Raw genomic sequence first — 14,339 nt, forward strand, 5'->3', positions numbered from 1 at the left:
CTCAGCGAATAAATCTAGGGGAGAGGAGGAGGAGGAGGGGTGTTCTAGGAGTCCTGGCTGGCTGTAGCGTCTTATTAGGACATGCTGAGACTTGTGTTCCTCCAGGCAGCTACAGCTCCGTGTTTTAGGCTTTCTGTATGCAAAGAGAAATGAGGAGAGGCTATGTGGTTGCCCATAGCCAGTGGCCTCACTAGGGTTGGTGTCCCCAGGTGCGGTAAAACATGGTGTCACCCCCCCCCCTCTGTCTAGGCTGCCCAGCACCAAGCAGGCAGCGCACGGGGCGCACCCCAAACCAGCCCCTGTTATTGATAGTATAGGGCAGTATAGTGGCAGGTTAGGGTAGTATAAAGTGGTATAGTGGCAGGTTGGTGTAGTGGGTGGTATAGGACAGGTTATGGTGGTATAGGGCATGTTGGGGTGATATAGGGTAGTTTGGGGTGGTATAGGGCAAGTTAGGGTTGCATAGGGCAGGTTGGGGTGGTATAGGGCAAGTTAGGGTGGTACAGGGCAAGTTGGGATGGTATGGGAAAGGTTGGGGTGGTACAGGGCAAGTTAGGGTGGCATTGGGCAGGTTGGGGTGGTATAGGGCAAGTTATGGTGGCATAGGGCAGATTGGGGTGGTACAGGGCAAGTTGGGGTGGCATGGGAAAGTTTGGGGTGGTACAGGGCAGGCTGTGGTGGCACAGGGCAGGCTGGGTGGTATAGGGCTGTTTGTGGGGTACAGGGCAGGCTGGGGTGGTATAGGGCTGTTTGTGGGGTACAGGGCAGGCTGGGGTGGTATAGGGCTGTTTAGGGTGGTACAGGGCAGGCTGGGTGATACAGGGCAGGCTGGGGTGGTACAGGGCAGGCTGGGGTGGCACAGGGCAGGCTGGGGTGGTACAGGGCAGGCTGGGATTGCACAGGGCAGGCTGGGCATGTCAGCTAAAAAAATAATAAAAAAACGGGATGGTGTCACCCCTCTAGCGGGTGTCACCCGGTGCGGACCGCACCCCCCTAGAAACGCCTCTGCCCATAGCAACCTGACAGACTCGTGTAGTTTTTTTTTCATTTTTTTGTTCTGCACTGTTTGTAGCTGACTGGTTGTTAGTGGCAACGAGACATGTTCATAACACAGTTTAAACATCAGTATATATATAATTTGGATAGAGTAGGAAAGGGTTAAAGCCCATGTCTGGGGGGAGAACAAAAATCCTCCATAATGCTGGGATTAGTCATACGTCTAAACGTATCGCTCCTCTGAAAAGCGATCCATGCCTGGATTGCTTTTCAGAGGAGACTGATGCCTACTCACTGGCAGTTAAACCACATTTTTGCCAAATAAACGTGCCACGAGCACGTGCATTGCGCGCAATTGAGGGGTTGGAGTTTATAACCACGGGCAAACCGCTATTATTAGCACCCTATCCCTTAATTCAATAGGTATTGGGGAATTTTTATGGGATTTTTTTAGGGTGCAAAATGAAGTACAGCGATCTCAAAAGATAATGTAAAAAGTTGCGCAGAGCGGCAGATACGTTGTTTTACAAGGTCCCGTCTGAAGTGCTCGCCGCCGAAAAGGTTCCGTGGAATGTGCCTGCCGCCGAAAAGGTTCTGTCTAATGTGCCCACCGTCGAAAAGGTCCCGTTGAATGTGCTCACCACCGAAAAGGTCCCGTCCAATGCCCCCGCCGTCGAAAAGGACCCGTCGAATGTGCCCGCCGTCGAAAAAAGGTCCATTTGACTGTGCGCGCCGTCGAAAAGGTTCAGTTGAATGCGCCCGCCGTCGAAAAGGTCCCGTCTAATGTGCCCGCCGTAGAAAAGGTCCCGTCGAATGTGCCCGCCGTCGAAAAGGTCCAGTCGAATGTGCTCGCCGTCGAAAAGGCTCAGTTGAATGCGCCCACCGTCGAAAAGGTTTTGTCTAATGTGCTCGCCGTCAAAAAGCTTCTGTCTGATGTGCCCACCGTCGAAAAGGTCCCGTCGAATGTGCCTGCCGTAGAAAAGTGGCCACGCAGCCTCCCGTCCATAAGTAGGAGTCGTTCGCAAGCGGATGTTTTCGTAACTCGGGGACTCCCTGTACAGCACTTTTGAATGGAATTCCCAACATGTTTCGCCAATATTCCAGGCTTCTCCAGGGGATGCTGACCATTTGGGATACAAGCCTTCTATTGAACGAGAATCTACATATAGTAATCACATCAAAAGTCAGGATATAAAAATATATAATATACATACACTTGTTTATTCGCTCATTTGTGGTGCTTCCACATTCACTTGAATGGGTTGCGTTTGGCGAGCTTTGCACCTTGCAATCGGAATATGTTGGATAGCTTTTGCTGCGGCTGTGAACACCCCCATTTCCTGCCCTTGCAGTTTAAGGAGGGGGGGGTACTAAAAGGCTTTTTCCGAGCATTTGACAGGCTGTGAGGAGGTGCAGTATTGCCTCAACACCCGCTTTGATCCCTGCGCTAGTGTGCCACAAAGCATCGTGGGTGTGGCATGTGTACACCCACGGTCATTGGGGGGGGGGGGGGCAGCAGTAAAAGTGTGGCTCAGCTGCAGGGTTTTACCACTGCCTGATCGCTAGTGTGAATGAGCTCTATGGGATGCGATCCGCTCTAAATTGCCTTTCAGAGGGTACTATAGCATTGGCTGACAGATGTTCAGGAGGCACTACACTACAATTGATGGGCACAGTGGCTACAATTGATGGCCACAGTGGCTACAATTGATAGGCACAGTGGCAACAATTGATGGGCGCAGTGGCTACAATTGATGGGCACAGTGGTGACAATTGATGGGCACAGTGGCGACAATTGATGGGCACAGTGGTAACAATTGATGGCACAGTGGCTGCGTTTGATGGCACAGTGGCTGCTTTTGGCATGGCACAGTGGTGACAATTGATGGGCACAGTGGCGACAATTGATGGCACAGTGGCGACAATTGATGCCACAGTGGCTGCGTTTGATGGCATGGCACAGTGGTGACAATTAATGGGCACAATGGCAACAATTGATGGCACAGTGGCTGCGTTTGATGGCATGGCACAGTGACTGCATTTGATGGCATGGCACAGTGGTGACAATTGATGGCACAGTGACGACAATTGATGGCACAGTGGCTGCATTTGATGGGCACAGTGGCTGTGTTTGATGGGCACAGTGGCTGCGTTTGATGGGCACAGTAAGGCTGCAATTTTTTTATTTATTTTTTTTCGTATGTTTGCGCCCCCCCAAAAATTTTGAGCACCAGCCGCCACTGGTGACCACGTTGCCCGGGCTGTCCCGGGCACATTCATTTCAGGACAATACAGTGTCCCGGAATAAAACTGACACAGACACCCCCCCCCCCCCCCCGGGCCAATCTGATCCCCCCAAAAAAGGCCACCACATCACCGCTTTGCTCACTAACAGTACTTGTCCTGGCCGGGAATGCCTGGAGGAGCACAATCCCCGCCCCCTGATTGTGATTGGAGAAATCATAAATCCCGCCTCTTGTGTCCAATCACTGTGGCATGATTCGTTGCAGCACAAGCTGATTTTTGGGAACGAGGGTGGGGGGTCCCCTGAATGGTAGTTTGGAAATGTGGTCACCCTAATATGAACACACCACAAATGCGTGTAAATGCCAGGTAAAATAAATAAATAAAATAATGCCCAAAGAAAATGCACCGCAAATGCGCCTAAATAAATGACAAACGTGTGCGGTACTGCACACTGAATGCAGGGATTGCGGGGAAAACAAGCCGTCAGAGGCCGTTGGGGTTGAGCCGACGTCGGCATGAGCTGTTTTCTAATTTTCACATTACTGGTTCCTAATATTTTATTTGTCAGCGGATGATGTATATTCTCGCATACATGCAGTTCTGCTTTAAAAAATGCATTTGGCTGCATATCAGTGTTGCCAACCGTCCGTATTTTTACAGACAGTTTGTAAAAACTGGCACTCCCCCCCCCCCCCCCCCCCCCCCCCCTTTCGTAAATGTCAGTGGTTGTGGAAAGTGCCAGTAAAAATAGCCGAGATCGATTCGGCTTGGAACTGCACATGGAGATTGGAGGCAGGGGGTGATGGTGGCTGCGGTGGCACCGCAGAGGGGGATGGAGGCAGGGGGCAATGGAGGCAGGGGGAGATTGGAGGCAGGGGGTGATGGTGGCTGCGGTGGCACCGCAGAGGGGGATGGAGGCAGGGGGCAATGGAGGCAGGGGGAGATTGGAGGCAGGGGGGTGTTAGTGGCAGGGGGTGATTGGAGGCAGGGGGTGTTGGTGGCACCGCAGAGGGGGATGGTGGCACCGCAGAGGGTGGGGGATGGAGACAGGGGTTGTTGGTGGTACCACAGAGGGGGATGGAGGCAGGGGACGATGGAGGCAGGGGGCCTGGGGGAGACTAGAGGCAGGGGGAGTTTGGAGGCAGGGGGAGATTGTGGCACCACAGAGGGGGGTGAAGGCAGGGGGCAATGGAGGCAGGGGGAGATTGGAGGCAGGGGGTGTTAATGGCAGTGGGTGATTGGAGGCAGGGGGTGTTGGTGGCACCGCAGAGGGGGATGGTGGCACCGCAGAGGGCGGGGGATGGAGACAGGGGTTGTTGGTGGTACCACAGAGGGGGATGGAGGCAGGGGACGATGGAGGCAGGGGGCCTGGGGGAGACTAGAGGCAGGGGGAGTTTGGAGGCAGGGGGAGATTGTGGCACCACAGAGGGGGGTGAAGGCAGGGGGTGTTGGTGGCAGAGGAGGATGGAGGCAGGGGGAGATTGGAGGCAGGGGGTGTTAGTGGCAGTGGGTGATTGGAGGCAGGGGGTGTTGGTGGCACCGCAGAGGGGGATGGTGGCACCGCAGAGGGTGGGGGATGGAGACAGGGGTTGTTGGTGGTACCACAGAGGGGGATGGAGGCAGGGGACGATGGAGGCAGGGGGTGATTGGAGGCAGGGGGCCTGGGGGAGATTGGAGGCAGGGGGTGTTGGTGGCATCGCAGAGGGTGGGGATGGAGACATGGGTTGTTGGTGGCACCGCAGAGGGGGATGGAGGCAGGGGACGATGGAGGCAGGGGGTGATTGGAGGCAGGGGGCCTGGGGGAGACTGGAGGCAGGGGGAGATTGGAGGCAGAGGGAGTTTGGAGGCAGAGGGAGATTGGAGGCAGGGGGAGATTGTGGCACCACAGAGGGGGGTGAAGGCAGGGGGTGTTGGTGGCAGAGGGGGGATGGAGGCAGGGGGTGATGTGACTAAATAATTTGCCCTTATATCGAAAATAACAAAAATATGTTTTTTTACCTTAATATCTACCTTAAATCACATTGCTATTTGCCTAGCGTACTTGTTTGTAGCCTAAATACTGAAATTTGCACCTAAAAATGTAATTTAGTAACTTTTGTGAAATGTCAGTAAAAACGTGACTGTGCCAGTAAATTTCGGGTGTCGTGCCAGTAAATCTCAATCTGGTAGGTTGGCAACACTGCTGCATATGGAGCCTGACAGGTTCACTTTTTAAAGAGGCCGTCCCTATGATCTGACCAATCCAGATCTTTCTGTGTGTGTGTGTAACCAAAGGGCATGGCAGTCGTTAGATCCCGGTGACCTTTCCCCTACAACCCTGGCGCAGCAGCTGATCGCACCTGGCACCCATGCAGCCCGTGCCACTTGTACAGCATTGATGATGCAATTGTGATTGAGCTAGGAGTGCAGCCATTGCACCATGTGATAGTGACAGCAGGCTGAGATGGGGGTGGGGGATAGGCTGGAGCCTGTGGCAATAAAGCAGGAATTCAATGCAGAGATGGACTAATGACTACTGACCTCTCCTCCTGTTTATTTCCACACTGATGGGGGGGGGGGGGGGGGGACTGTATTGTCATGACCTGAGATCACTCATTACAGTTGAGCAGTTTGGGGAAGGGGAGGGGAGGGGACACTTCATACACAAAACTCCCCAGCCAGGTAATGGGAAACAGCTGATAGCCAGCTGGAGGAGGACAGACTGGCTCCAATCCATCCTCAGTGAGTACTTCTCTTATTATTATTGTTACTTTGTAAAGAGAATCCTATATTAGTGCTTATTATAAGAGGCGTGACAGGTACCCCTGATGGGGGTTATGTTGGCACCCCCTTTAATGTGGCAGTCTATTATTAGTACCCTCTAAGGCTCGCCATGTACAGAACATTTATATGGAAAATGCTACAAACATTCAATACGGAATGGTGATTGGATGAATTAAAATAACATATTTTAGGACTGTTTTATCTCTCTCATATAGTGTTTGGGTGATCAGTCATTTTCAATTGCTCTTGAAACAGTAGCAGGTATCTTGTAGATAAGAAGTCTCCAAGCTATGGCCTGCTAGGAGATCCTCACTGTGTGTATAGGATTTAGATAAGTTGGTCTGTGTCTTCTGATGGGGACACTGATGTATGGGGGGGCTGTGATGGGGACACTGATGTATGATGGGTGGGCTGTGATGGGGACATTGATGTATGATGGGTGGACTGTGGTGGGGACATTGATGTATGATTGGGGGGACTGTGATGGGGACACTGATGTATGATGGGGGGGACACTGATGTATGATGGGGGGGGGACAGTGATGGGGGGACTGTGGTGGGGACACTGATGTATGATAGGGTGGACTGTGGTGGGGACACTGATGTATGATAGGGTGGACTGTGGTGGGGACACTGATGTATGATGGGGTGGACTGTGATGAGGACACTGATGGAGTGGTAGGACACTGATGTATGATGGGGGGGACTGTGATGAGGACACTGATGTATGTGAGGGGGGGACTGTGATGGGGACACTGATGTATGTGAGGGGGGGACTGTGATTGGGGACACTGATGTATGTGAGGGGGGGACTGTGATTGGGGACACTGATGTATGATGCGGGGACTGTGATTGGGGACACTGATGTGTGTGAGGGGGACTGTGATGGGGACACTGATGTATGTGAGGGGGGGACTGTGATTGGGGACACTGATGTATGTGAGGGGGGGACTGTGATTGGGGACACTGATGTGTGTGAGGGGGACTGTGATGGGGACACTGATGTATGTGAGGGGGGACTGTGATGGGGACACTGATGTATGATGGGGGGGGGGGGACTGTGATAGGGACACTGATGTATGATGGGGGGGACTGTGATAGGGACACTGATGTATGATGGGGGGGACTGTGATAGGGACACTGATGTATGATGGGGGAGACTGTGATGGGGACACTGATGTATGATGGGGGGGACTGTGATGGGGACACTGATGTATGTGAGGGGGGACTGTGATGGGGACACTGATGTGTGTGAGGGAGGGACTGTGATGGGGACACTGATGTATGGGAGGGGGGACCTGTGATGGGGGGGAGGGACTGCGGGGGGACTGTGATGGGGGACACTGTATGGGGGGACTGTGATGATTGATTGATTGATTGATTGATTGATTGATTTATTGTATTTGTAATGCGCCAAATACTGACCCGTCAGGGAAGCGTCTAAGCGCAGAAGACATACCTGTCCTGGGGGGACTGTGATGGGGAGACACTGTATGGGGGGGGGGACTGTGATGGGGAGACACTGTATGGGGGGGGGACTGTCATTGGGACACTCATGTATGGGGGGAGGGACTGTGGGGGGGACTGTGATGGGGACACTGTATGGGGACGACGACTGTGATGGGGATACTCATGTATGGGGGGAGGGACTGTGGGGGGGACTGTAATGGGGACACTGTATGGGGGGGGTACTGTGATGGGGACACTGATGTATGGGGTGGGACTGTGATGGGGACACTGATGTATTGGGGGAGGGACTGTGATGGGGACACTGATGTATTGGGGGAGGGACTGTGATGGGGACACTGATGTATTGGGGGAGGGACTGTGATGGGGACACTGATGTATGGGGGGGGACTGTGATGGGGACACTCATGTATGGGGGGTGGGACTGTGATGGGGACACTGATGTATGGGGGGGCTGTGATGGGGACACTCATGTATGGGGGGTGGGACTGTGATGGGGACACTGATGTATGGGGGGTGGGACTGTGATGGGGACACTCATGTATGGGGGGTGGGACTGTGATGGGGACACTGATGTATGGGGGGGGCTGTGATGGGGACGCTAATCACCCAAAATCCCTATAAGTGAGATAGAATAACATATTTTAGTTTTATTTTATCTCATTCATCCATCATTCCGGTAATATGTAAATATAAAAAATGAATCTCCAGGTAGTCCTATATCAGCAATCCATGTGACCTTTTGGTCTGTAACATTCCTAGCTATTTTAAGACTTATGCTCGATCCGAATATCGTATGACTTTTTCCGCTTAATAGTCGCAAGTAAAATTAAATAGGTTAATAAAGTCACGAAAATTCTCGAACGACAGAAAAAAAAAATTCGGAAGTGGTGTCACGTGTTGTAATGTATTTGTAGTGTATTTTCGGACGACAACTATACTGACTAAACGAAAATCATACGATCTGACATCGTACGAGGAAAATTTTCGTGCTTGTCCGATCGAATAAAAACGGATGAACTGTCATGATCGGCTCTCGAAAGTAGTGCACACACGATCCGAAAATCGTACGATTTCTTCCTCTGACGATCGTTTTCGTCCGATATTCGGATCGTGTGTACAGGCCATTAGTCATTATAGTCAAGAGACTTCCTAATATGTGAAAAAAATCCACAAATTAGACACAGCGGAATGAAGCTGTCAGCTGTGCAGAATAATTGGGGGGGGGGGGGGGGGCTTGAGGAATTATTTATGGTTGGCTTAGAGTTTATATGGCTGCAGACTCTGTATGACCTAATTAAAAAAAAAAAAAAAAAGCGTGTATCTGGTCTAAATAATATAAATATGCAGTACATAACTGTAAAATACATGCGCATTTCCCCATGTTCTAAAAATTATGCAAACGGTGAAAAATCCCTACTCATCTTGTGAAATCCAGGGGGCTCCTAATAAATAAATAAATAAAAAAAATAAAAAAAAAATTGGGAAAATGTGCCAGTATTGTTTTCTTTTTTTTGCCCAGACAAACCCCTTACTTCATTGGATAATTCTTTTAAAGCTGAACTCCGGACACAAAAACGTTTTAATTTTAACCTTGGCAAATATGCGGCCTCTCAGCAGGTGGGCCTTGGCACCAAGACGCCACATATTTGCGTGTATTAGTGCTAATACACCTGCGCTAAGAGCGCACGCGCTCCCAGCACAGATACCAGTGGCTAACAGAAAGCCCCTGGTCCCTCCTTGCAATCGGAAAGCTTTCATATCATGTGACCGCTGTAACGGCCAATCACGGCGGGAGGCATGATCCTAAACCCACCTCCCAGCATTCTAAACCCCTTAGGCCCCGTACACACGACCGGATCGATCTGCTGAAACTGGTCCGCCGGACCAGTTCCATCGGACGGATCCGGTCGTGTGTAGGCCCGAGCGGACAATTGTCCCGCGGATCGGACAGTTTCCAGCGGATAAAAATTTCTTAGCATGCTAAGAAATCTGTCCGCTGGAAACCTGTCCGCCGGACGTATTCGGTCGTCTGTACAGACTCACCGGACACGTCCGACCGACCGCCATCCCTCGCATGCGTCGTACTGATTCGACTCATGCGTGGAAGCTTTGAACTTCCAGGGCCGCCCAAGTCGCCGCGTCATCGTCGGGGCGACGGCGCAGCCACGCCCCGCGTATTGTTTACGCGCGGATTTCTGTCTGATGGTGTGTACAACCATCGGACAGAAATCCGGCAGCGGTCGCAGCGGTTCTATCCGCTGAAAACGATCCGGCGGACCGTTTTCAGCGGATCGATCCGGTCGTCTGTACGGGGCCTTTAAGGGCTGGGAGACACCGGCTCCAAAGGGGTTAAACGATATTTCTGAATAGCAACAGAAGATATCAGCCTACAATATATGCATTTAAATGTAGTGGGGTGATCATCACTGTAGTGTACATAGCCTGTGCAGAGAGCAGAATTGTGTGAGGAGCCCAGCAGGCTCCACCCACTACAGGCTGCTTGTAGGAAACTACAGGAGGGGGCGGCGACAAGACCAGTCATCCTGCACAAAGAGAGAGAGAGCATCAGTGAGCGGTCTTTATTACAGGAAGTCTCACACTGAATGTACAGATCTGGGAGAAATACACAAAGTACACCAATAGTCAAGAAGAATACATCTGATGATTGTGATCCTTATCTTGAAATTTAGGCTTTACCTGAAACCTGAGCTACTAGGAATTGCGGTTGTCTCCTCCCTGTACAGTAGTTGTGTTACCCGACACTCTGCCTTTTTTGTGTACAAGGCGGAGAACATCCCATTCACATCTGCTGTCACCCATTACAGGCTAAACAAAGGCTGACTGCTCTGTCTTTAAAGGGATTAGTAATGTTGTCTATAGATCAGACACTTTCTCTCTGATAGTGGTCTGTCCTTCAAACGAGAACAACAAGACGAATATAATGATAAATACCCTCCAACAGTTTTATCGATTTCATTATTTGGTTTCACGTTTTTTTTTTTTTTTTCTCAGACAGAAGTCGTATCTCGGGCTGCTGGGATCCAGAAGGGGGTCAGTCGGGGGTCCTCAACAGGTGGAAGAGAAGTTGGACGGTGAGAGTTATTTATACTTTACAGCCAATTCCCCCCTCTGCTGACCTTGCTACTTTACAGAGCCCTCTGCCGTGTTTAGAAGATTTCTTCCTGAATGCCCATACATGTCTTTTAGCATCCTAAAGTTGGGCATGGATCGAATTTTTGGCCGGTTCAGCAGGGACCGACCAAGATTTGATCCATCCATGGGCAGGCTGGTTGTCCTGATGTTGATTTGATGGGTCGACTTCAGTAAAACTAGCTGGTCGGATTTTTTGCAAGCGATTACTGAAAAATGGCTATAGCTGCTAGCACTAGTCGTGTTCTGCCAGTATGCAGAACAACACAATGGGCCAGATCCACATACATTTAGTTCCGCGTAAGTTACGGCGGCGTAGTGTATTTCTGGCGTCGGATTTCAAATTGGGCAGGGTTGGGGGCGGGTTTCATTTAAATGAAGCGCGTCTCTGCGCCGAATGAAATGCGCATGCGTCGTTCAGAAATTTACCGCCGTGCTTTGCGCGAAGTGACGTCATTTTTTGAACTTAGACGTGAGTTACGTCCATCCCTCTTCACGGATGCCTTTTACGCAAAAAAAGAAAAAATTTCAAATTTCGCCGCGGGAACGACAGCCATACTTAACATGGCAATTCTATCTATACGCCGCAAAATACCAGCTTTAATTATACGCCGCAAAAAAGCCGACTACAGACGACGTTAGAAAATGCGACGGCCACGCGTATGTTCGTGGATCGTCGTAAATCGCTAATTTGCATACCCGACGTGGAAAACGCCACCCAGCGGACGCCAAAGTAATGCATCTTAGATCCGAAGGCGTACGAAGACGTACACCTGTCGGATCTTACCCAGATGCCGTCGTATCTTGTTTTGAGGATTCAAAACAACGATACGACGCGGGAAATTTGAAAGTACACCAGCGTATCAGTAGATACGCTGGCGTACTTCGTCTGTGGATCTGGCCCAATAGCTCCACAGTAGGGATTCCTAGTTTGTCGCCATTCTACGAGTGTGCACAATTTTAACGTGTGACATGTTAGGTATCTATTTACTCGGCGTAACATCATCTTTCACATTATACAAAAAAATTGGGCCAACTTTTACTGTTTGTTTGTTTTGTTTTTTTATTCACTGAAGTGTATTTTTTTTTTTTTCCAAAAAATTGCGTTTGAAAGACCGATGTGCAAATACAGTCTGACATAAAATATTGCAATGGCCGCCATTTTATTCTCTAGGTTCTCTGCTAAAAATATATATAATGTTTGGGGGTTCTAAGTTATTTTCTAGCAAAAAATACAGATTTTTTTTTAATTTGTAAACAACAAGTGTCAGAAATAGGCCCGGTATTCAAGTGGTTAAAGGATAAGTTCACCTTTTGGGAACATGTAACATGTACCCAATGCTGCAGCTGCCGCCTGATTTCCCCCTCCCTGTGGCAGCAGTACAGTATGAAGTTTCCCGTACTAGCTGTCCCCTTTTTAGAATCAGCGCGGCCATGCGGGGCTCCGCCCACGTGGCCTCGTCAGTCCTTCTCACAGCTGTGTGTGTGTGAATGAACTACAAGCCGTGGCATCCTTTTGCGGTTGTCGGTTTGTAGTTCTCAATGCTCATTCGCAGCGCTGTAGAGCGTCGTGGTAGTTCATTGATTTCTTCTTTGTCGGTTTATCTTCCTGCCCATATGGGATGTACGGCACACGGATACAGGGCCGGATTAACAATGGGGCTGATGGAGCTGCAGCTCCAGGCCCCTTTCTCAAGATAGGCCCATTTGCCAAAAAAAAAAAAAAAAAATTTTTTTTTTTTTTTTTTAAGATTTTTTTTTTTCTAAGATCGAATTTGGGGGGTTGTAGCTCAATGATCAGAGGTCACAGAAACCCCACATTTGGGGGTAGGCATGGGAAGAGCTACCCCACAACTGTTTAAAATATGGGACGGCTATCATTTATGGCTCCGGAGATACGGCCTGCTTGCACAGCCTGTCAGAAGCTACATTCAGAGCGGCCAATATAAATACAAGCTGACACACTGCAGCAGACTGATAGGATCACAGGGCTTATAATAATTATTTGTATATTACTCAGGGTACAGAGCTGCACGATTCTGGCTAAAATGAGAATTGCAATTTTTTTGCTTAGAAGATAGATCACGATTCTCTCACGATTGTTGCGGCGTAACATCATCTTTCACATTAAAACAACAAAAAATAAAAAAATGGGCTAACTTCACTGTTTTGTTTTTATGGTTTTTATTATTCATTGAAGTGGGAAAATGCAGTGTGACATAACATATTGCAGCAATAGCCATTGTATTCCCTAGAGTCTCTGCTAAAATATATATAATGTTTGGCAGTTCCAAGTAATTTTCTAGCAAATAATATTGCTTTCTAACTTAAGAAACAAGTGTTGGACTTTAAGTGGTTAAATTTAGTTACAATGTTAGTTAGTTACAATGTTTCATTTTGTTTACAAACTTCGCAGACTGCCCAGATTTGTTCTTTACACACAGAAGTGTATCCCTTTGATCTTAGGAAGGAAGTGTCAGTTACAATGTTTCCTGTTAAAAACTTGGCAGACTGCCCAGATATTTTCTTTTGACAGCAGAAAGTCTCCCCACTTGTTATATGAAAGAATCAGCAAACTCTGCATTGAAGATCGTCAGGGGGGTTGAATCGAGATCTCGATTTTTTTAACGATTAATTGTGCAGCTCTAGCACGGTATTTGCGCAGCAATTTTTCAAACATGTTTTTTTGGAAAAAAATGTTTCATTCATTAAAAAAACAGTTAGTTAGTTAAGTTAGCACAATTTTTTTTGGTATCCTAAGCGATGCTTTACATTTTTTTAGGTTACATGTTTAGAGTTACAGAGGAGGTCTAGTACTAGAATTATTGTTCTCGCTCTAACGATCGTGGCGTATGTAACCTGTGTGTATCTGGCTCTGACACTACCAGTGCCTACCCAGCCACTGACTAGTATCTCTCCCCAGCCTGTCCCCACACACCCTCTCACCTGCTGACCTGTGGATGGGGGAATCGCTCCTGCAGTGTTATTGTGTTCTGCCAGTGCGTACAATGATCAGTGTTGCTAACTTTAGCTGGCAGCACTGATTGTTTTAAGAAAAAAAAACAGGCTGGTTGTACTCAAGTTGATTAATAGATTGACTTGTGTAAAACCAGCTAGCCCATACATAGATTGACTATGGCTGGTCTCTGCATAATTGGCGTAATTTCAATCCATGTATGACCCGCTTAACCACTACTCAGTCCCTAAATATCCTTCCACTCCTGTACATAGTGCTCACTGTCATACTCCCCACACTCCTCTCCTGTACATAGTGCCCACTGTCATACTCTCCACACTTCTCTCCTATACATAGTACCCACTGTCATACCCTTCACACTCCTCTCCTGTACATAGTGCCTGCTGTCATACACTTCTCTCCTGTACTTAGTGCCCACTGTCGCACCCTCCACACTCCTCTCCTGTACATACTGCTCACTGTCATACCCTCCACACTCCTCTCCTATACATAGTGCCCACTGTCATACACTCCTATCCTATACATAGTGTTCACTGTCATACCCTCCACACTCCTCTCCTATACATAGAGCCCACTATCATACCGTCTACATTCCTCTCCTGTACATACTGCCCACTGTCATACCCTCCACACTCCTCTCCTGTACATCCTGCCCCATCATACCCTCCACACTTCTCTCTGGTACGTACTACCCTCTGTCATACCCCCTCACTCTTCCTGTACATACTGCCCATTGT

At 49.1% G+C, this 14,339-nt stretch overlaps 1 protein-coding gene across 3 annotated transcripts in view; it reads left to right on the top strand.

Annotated features, from left to right (window-relative positions):
• The first annotated feature begins 37 nt into the window (after positions 1-37).
• Positions 38-14,339, top strand: part of CIDEC (cell death inducing DFFA like effector c) — a 34,676-nt gene continuing 20,374 nt past the window's right edge. The window contains exons 1-2 of one of the 3 annotated variants that reach the window (XM_040359015.1): positions 38-195; positions 10,488-10,567. In XM_040359015.1, coding sequence (XP_040214949.1) covers positions 163-195; positions 10,488-10,567 — 113 coding nt within the window. In that variant the 5' untranslated portion in view covers positions 38-162. Of the gene's footprint in view, positions 196-5,824; positions 5,965-10,487; positions 10,568-14,339 lie in introns of those variants that run through there. The other 2 variants (XM_040359014.1, XM_040359018.1) reach the window with 2 other exon arrangements.

Source organism: Rana temporaria, chromosome 7 (assembly GCF_905171775.1).
Source record: "Rana temporaria chromosome 7, aRanTem1.1, whole genome shotgun sequence".
NCBI classification, from domain to species: Eukaryota; Metazoa; Chordata; class Amphibia; order Anura; family Ranidae; genus Rana; species Rana temporaria.